The sequence below is a fragment of the Streptopelia decaocto genome, assembly GCF_964273445.1.
Source record: "Streptopelia decaocto genome assembly, chromosome: 11".
NCBI lineage: Eukaryota > Metazoa > Chordata > Aves > Columbiformes > Columbidae > Streptopelia > Streptopelia decaocto.
Window position 1 is genome coordinate 11,258,474 of NC_138666.1, and position 6,266 is coordinate 11,264,739.

Consider the following 6,266-nt stretch of genomic DNA (forward strand, 5'->3'; position numbering starts at 1 on the left):
GGCAGAGGTCAAGCGTAGTTTCCAGCACTTTTTTTGATGCTGTCAGGTCCTGGGGCTGCAGGGATGAAGGGGGGAATGGAAAGTCCCAAAGGACCAGCATCCTTTGTGCGGGATGGGTGTGCTTTGGAGGGTCCTGCTGCCCAGCGCTGAGCTGATGCTGAGAGTGTCACTGTGCCCTGGACAAGCCTCACTGCAGCCGGCAGCACAGCAGAAGGGGTTGGGATCCTTGAAATGTCAGTATGGGGGGCACAGCCTACCCTGTCCCCTTCTTCCCAATTCACTTCCCGCAGGCAATTACTTCTTCCAACAGGCAAAACCCAGCATGGGGAGACATGGCTCACCTGGCCCCTTCCTCCACCACCCCGAGCAGCTTCGCGGAACAGGGACTGGGTGACAGGGGAAGCCCTGGCGCGTTGCACAATGTCCCTTCCGCTTGCTGGGGAATCACAGCCAGGGAAAGAACCCTATAAACCTGCGCTCATCCTGCCGTGCCGCTCCAGTCTGCAGCGACAGCCAAAGCAGAGACAAGCAAAGCAGAACCAAGTAAACCCAGCGGATTTCTCTTAGCAAGTGGACAAGCTTCTTCCTTGGGGGCCACGCTGGAGAGAGCCTAAAGAAGAAGGGAGCGTGTCTGCAGCCTGTTTCTGGGTGCGTTTCTGTCTTGTTTCCAGCTGGCAGAGCCCAGCACACCTCTCTCAGTGCTGGCTGTGCCAATGGCATGGGTGGCTGCTGCTCATTTCCCCGCAACCGGGGCAGTTTTCTGCCCCTGCTGCCTGGACGCAGACTGAGGAGTGGGGACCACCTCTGCGGGGGTGCTGAGCACACAGAAAGAGTTTCATTTAAAATCTTCAGTGGGCAATACAGGGCTACAGGGAGAAAAGATGGAGCTACACTGTGGCTATGAAGGGGTGAGAGCTCTTGTTAGATGGGTGATAATAGAGATGTTGGCTAGAAATGAGAATAGAGATCTTTATGGTCAAAAACATGGGGTCTGCAGGCAGGACCCCAGGGTGGCACGGGGTTGGTGCCGTGGGGGATGCTCCTTGGGCCATTGCTGACCCTGCTTGTCTGCATGTGAGCTCTCTGGTATGGCTAACACTAAACTAGCTTACATAAATGAAGCCAAAACATTTCTTGCTAATGCAGAGTGAGATGTGCCAATACCACTGCTACTGATGTCTCTGTGAGTGCCCACTCAGGTCTGCATGAGTGGCTGCAGTGCTGGGCGAAGTGGAGGAAGCAAGGCAGCTGGAGGAGATCTTAGGGGCTATAGGAGACCTGGGGGGCTGGCAAGCCATGTAAAGGTTTTTCTTTAGGGTGGAAGGTGTGGAAGAGCCACAGCCGGCTGATCTGGGATTGGTACCCAAGGCTCAACTCCACCAGACGCCACCAGCCCACGTCCCCAGAGGCAAAGCTCTTTGCTGCAAGCATGGACATCGTGGAGAGGGTCCTTTCCTTGGCCCAGGCCATCCACAGCCAATTTGAGCAGGTGAAGTGCTGTAAACACCAGTGCCAGCGCCTCGTGGAGCGCATCCAGATCCTGCTGGAGCCCGTGAGGATCCTCAGGGCTCAGCCACCAAAGCACATCTCCTGCCACGAAGAGGAGCTGTTGAAAAAGCTGCTCCGGGTGCTGGGGGAAGCTCAGAAGCTGGTGATGAAATACAGCCAGACCAGCTGGATACAGAAGTTCCTGAGAGCCCACAGCACCAGCGAGGAGTTCATCTGGGTGAACGAGAGCCTGGAGGACATCGCGCAGGGGCTCTCGCTCCTGCTGCAGGCAGAGCAGAAACAAGCTTTCCTGGAGGCTTTCCAGGCAAAGACCTGTCGCAGGCAGGATGCTGAGGACCTGAGGGACGACAGGGCTTTCTTAAGCCAGGTGATCGCAAGTAAGTGTGCGTGTAGCAAACCATTTTTCCTTGTGACCGGTGGTTGGCACCTCCCTCCCAGCTGCTGCCCAGCTCTTGTTTCATGGCCATGGCCAAATAGAGCCAAAGAAACACTTAAACCACAAGAAAAGCCAGCCACACCAGTCCTGCATGTTCAACCAGCGGCCCCACCTCTGCACGTTTCCCTCCCCAGGTACTGAGGAGCCCAAAGATGTGGCTGGGGAGATCTACATTGACAGGGAATGTGTGGAGAGCAAGGTGGACTGGATGCAAAGCGAACTGAACAAAATTGTGCGCGTGATGGAGTGTAAGTTGGCATTACACCACTAGGCACCCTGTGCCCTGTGTCCTTTCCCCCTGAACCCTGCCTAACCTGTCCCTCGTTCTCTCCTGGCACATGGCGGGCACAGGCTTGAAGAAAGTCAATGTTGATAAAAGAGAAGATATCACTGAGATCGAGCGGGACCACCTCACTTTCTACAGACATCTGCAGGACACCGAGAGCTATGACCTCTATGAGGGCGAGTACCTCAAGTACCCCGTTGCCATCAAAACCTTCAAGAGGCCGCTGACCACTGACCCAGCGTGAGTTGTCCTGGGCAGGAGTGACATGGGGCAGCCAGGAAGCGAGGGTGGCACGGTGCCATGTCACGTGGATCTCACTGTGCTGTCTCTTTCTGTAGGAAGGTGAGAGACATCTTCGAGAAGGAGATTCAGACCCTGAAGAAGTTTGAGTCTCCAAACATCCTGCGCATGTACGGGATCTGCATTGAGGAGAAAGGTATGGGGCGGCAGAGGGGTTGTCGTGGTCCCCTCCCAAGAGGTTGCACAAGGTGGGATGCTCAAGGTTTTGCCTTTCAGATGGGAGCCCCTGCTTCTCCATCGTCATGGAGTACTGCAAGCATGGAACGCTGCGGGATGTGCTGACCAAGCAACAGCATCTCTCCTGGGACATCCGCATTCGGATGGCCCTGGGAGCTGCCAGAGGCCTTTACAGGTGAGCTCCTGCCTAAATCAGTGACTAAGTCCACCTGACGATCCACAAGCCACGCTCAGCTTCTGATATCTCTCAATAAGCAGTGGTAACCTGTTAGACACTGTTTCCACCACCTTGGGACACTGGGATGGGAGGCTGGTGGAGATGTGGGCAGTGGGGTTTGGATGGAGTAGTGTCTATTTTCCCCGGCCACTGGCCCCTACATCTGGCTCCATGCCTGCAAAGGCCCAGAAGGGAGAAAACCCCCTTGCCTGCATCCATAGGGCACCTCCAGGCACCCTACAGCATGGCTGTTCTCCTTATGGGTCTGCTTATCCGCAAGGTTCGTTATTTTGCCCACAGTGATTCTTTCAGCAGCTGCTGAAAAGGTTGGCTTGGCAGGGTTGGTCCACCAAGACAGGCAGAGAGCTGCTGGCTTCTCTAGGTGCATGTCGGTCCATCCCCTACACAGCACAAGGGAGCCCCAAGGTGGGGATGGCTCCATCACCAGCATGTGTTGCCCTTGGTTCTGTGACTGCAGGTTACACCAGACAGAGGAGAAGTCCCGACTCCACGGCTGCATCTGCAGTAGCAAGTTCCTTGTAGCCGGGGATTACTGTGTGAAGGTAAGGACCACGACTGGAGAAGTTTTTGGGTGTTTTGCATGCTTTTCTGGCTGTCTTTCACCAATAACGAAGGGAATTATGATGGTCCAGAATAACATCTGGGGTGGAGTCATCTCCCCTGTCACCTAAGACACTTAACAGCTCAGTTCATCACCATCTTTGTTTTATTAGCAGCACAGTAGAGCATTTCTGAGACATCCACCCTGGGATGAGCTGGAGCCAGGGCAGTTCACCTGTCCCCACCTATTGGTTTCGCTTGCAGAAGGAGCCTCGTGCCAGGCAGCACACGCGGCTGCACGCCAGCCTTTGCTGCCCAGGGCACCGCACTCTGTTTCCTCCAGCTCGGGGCAGTTCCCAGCTGTACTACAGGTTTCTGCAGACTGAGTTTGAACCACTTGTTCTCTCTCTCATTCTCTCAATCAGCTGTCGGGATTTGAGCTGTGTGAAACGGAGTCATCCATCAAGAGGAAAGCCAAGAAAAACTGGAAACAAGTCTCTATGCTGGCTTATATCGCTCCTGAGAACCTGAAAGACATCAACTACCCCTACAAGAGACCCTGTGAAATATACAGGTGTGTCTGTCCCTCCCGGCAGAGAGGCCCACAAGCAGGCAGATGTCTGGCAGGGTAGTTGTTGAGTTATGGAAGAAGGCCAGGTTTAATCAGACACATAAGCAGCTAGTTGTGGTTGGCATAGCCTGACATGGTGGGATGTCAGGTGGGATGAATGCTGAGACTCTCGCTTGTCTCCTTCCAGCTTCGGGATCGTGCTGTGGGAGATTGCGACCTCCAAAATCCCATTTGAAGGTAAGACAGAGTTGGGTTGGCTGTGTAAAAGCCACACGTGTCCCAGGGCGGCTGCTGTCTGGCATTGGCTGCTCCCTGCTCCTTCCCAGAGCATCCCGCAGCATGCAAGTCCCAGCGGCAGTGCCCGGTGTGCCTGGCTCTGCACAACAGCTTTGTAGTTTCTCCTGGGACTCCAATATAGCAAAGTGTTTCAGTGACATGCTTAAACCACAAACTTGCAAGTAATTTTTGTCACTGTTTGATGTTCCTGTGCACTGAAGCGTGAACACATCTCCTTGCTCCACTGGAGCCCAACGGTGTCATCCAAACACAGGGTGGGTTCATTGCAGACACAGTTTGGGTGGCTTCTCTTCTGGCTCCTCCATGCTACAGGCTGCAGGAAGGCTCTTGGCTGGGCTCTGCACTGGGTTTCCTCCCCAGCACCCTCCTGTGGCAGCAGAGCTCTGTCCTGACGCTCCTGTTTCCACACGTGTTGTTTAGGCTGCACTCCCCAGGAGATCACGGAGAAAATCTGCAGCCACCATTACCAGGACCCTGTCGGGCAAGATTGTCCTGCAGAGCTGCGGGAAGTCATCGACCAGTGCCGGGCCTTCGACCCTTCCCAGCGCCCTTCTGCCGAGGGTAAGTGTCCTGGACATCTGCTCCACGGACCTTTGCGTCCCCTAATCAGCTGCTTCAGGGGGAAGTTTGCTCCTTATTTTCCATATGCATTTGTCTGACTTTGTGTTTCAGGATCCTTCCTTGTCCTACCTTCTCATGCTAACGAGTCCCTTAGACCTGTCTTTCTCCTGTAGCGTGATGGTTAATGTTTATCCACAGCAATAATCACCAGGCTGCTCGTTTGGCACCATGTAAAAGTAAACTGTTTCTCTCAAAGTGCCGAAGGGGGAGCAGGGGTGTGGGGGTTAATCCCCACTCGGGTCCTGCCTATCCTGCAAGCTGGAGGAGCAGCCACAACACAGTGAAAGGACATTTCCTACCTTGGGCTTTGAGCAATAGATTGCAACCTTGGGAAATTGCTCCACAGTGGGGAAGATTACTACCTCTGAAGCTGATTTGGGTCTGATCAGATAAATATTTGGTCTCCATCAGAATATTTAACAGTTGGAAAATATAGAGGAACCCTTCTGGTGTGCTTGAAGGCACAGAGATTGTACCCTGCCCTCAGTTCACCTCCCCAAGGGGAGAAAGCTTCTTTCAGACTCACCTGCCCCATCCTATGGGGCTGGTTTCCATACGAGAGATGTGGAGACCGTGTGTAAGAAACCCCCGAGCCCTGCTGTGTGCTGTGCTCTCTGTGCCTCCCGCTCCCAACAGCAGCTCCCCCAGCAGACCCTGCTGCAGAGGATCACTCGGCCAATGCTAAAACACTAAAATATAATCAGAGACGTTGGCAAAGCTGCACTGAGGATACAGCCTATCTTTATTAATATTCCCCTCACCCTGATGCTGAGCTGGGAGGACGTGTTCTCATGGCTGCTTCCAGGCACTTCTCTGTGTACATGGCTGCTTCTCCTTGGGCTGCTCACCTGTGTCTGCTCGGGGCTGCTACAGGGCTGCGTGTCCCTGTTGTTATCAGTGAGGGAGGAAAAGCCTACAACCGCTATTCTGTTTTGATTAACATCATCCTTGTTTTTTACAGAGATTGTGGACTTGCTGGCCGACCTGGAGAAAAGCAGGAACCAAGGCAGTTAACCATGGAAAGCAGGGCCGGGTGACCGAGAGCAGCCAAGGGCAGCCGCCCAAGGGAAACCAGCGGGCCTTCGCCCACAGGACTAAGAGTTCGGCTCACCCCCCTCCCCTGCCTCGCAGAGACTGATGGTTCAATACATGTTCATTTGTTCCCGTGTGCCCAGACTGCCATGTCACCTCTCTGAGGGGCCTGGGTTTGCCTGGGAGATGGCTGGTGGGCAAGGTCACCCTGTCACAGGCTTGCCCCCAGGGGACACACGGGGAGGCTGGCAGAAACCCC

General features: G+C 54.4%; 2 protein-coding genes across 2 annotated transcripts in view; one reads left to right on the plus strand and one right to left on the minus strand.

Annotated features, from left to right (window-relative positions):
- Positions 1 to 6,266, minus strand: part of COG4 (component of oligomeric golgi complex 4) — a 371,279-nt gene that overhangs the window by 191,738 nt on the left and 173,275 nt on the right. The window lies entirely within an intron of this gene.
- On the plus strand, positions 510 to 6,143 carry MLKL (mixed lineage kinase domain like pseudokinase). Its single transcript, XM_082062962.1, has 11 exons — positions 510 to 648; positions 1,317 to 1,886; positions 2,080 to 2,193; positions 2,297 to 2,471; positions 2,570 to 2,667; positions 2,748 to 2,883; positions 3,404 to 3,488; positions 3,912 to 4,060; positions 4,245 to 4,294; positions 4,775 to 4,915; positions 5,937 to 6,143. Exons 2-11 carry the CDS (start codon positions 1,430 to 1,432, stop codon positions 5,987 to 5,989), a joined length of 1,458 nt encoding a protein of 485 aa, XP_081919088.1. The 5' UTR covers positions 510 to 648; positions 1,317 to 1,429; the 3' UTR covers positions 5,990 to 6,143.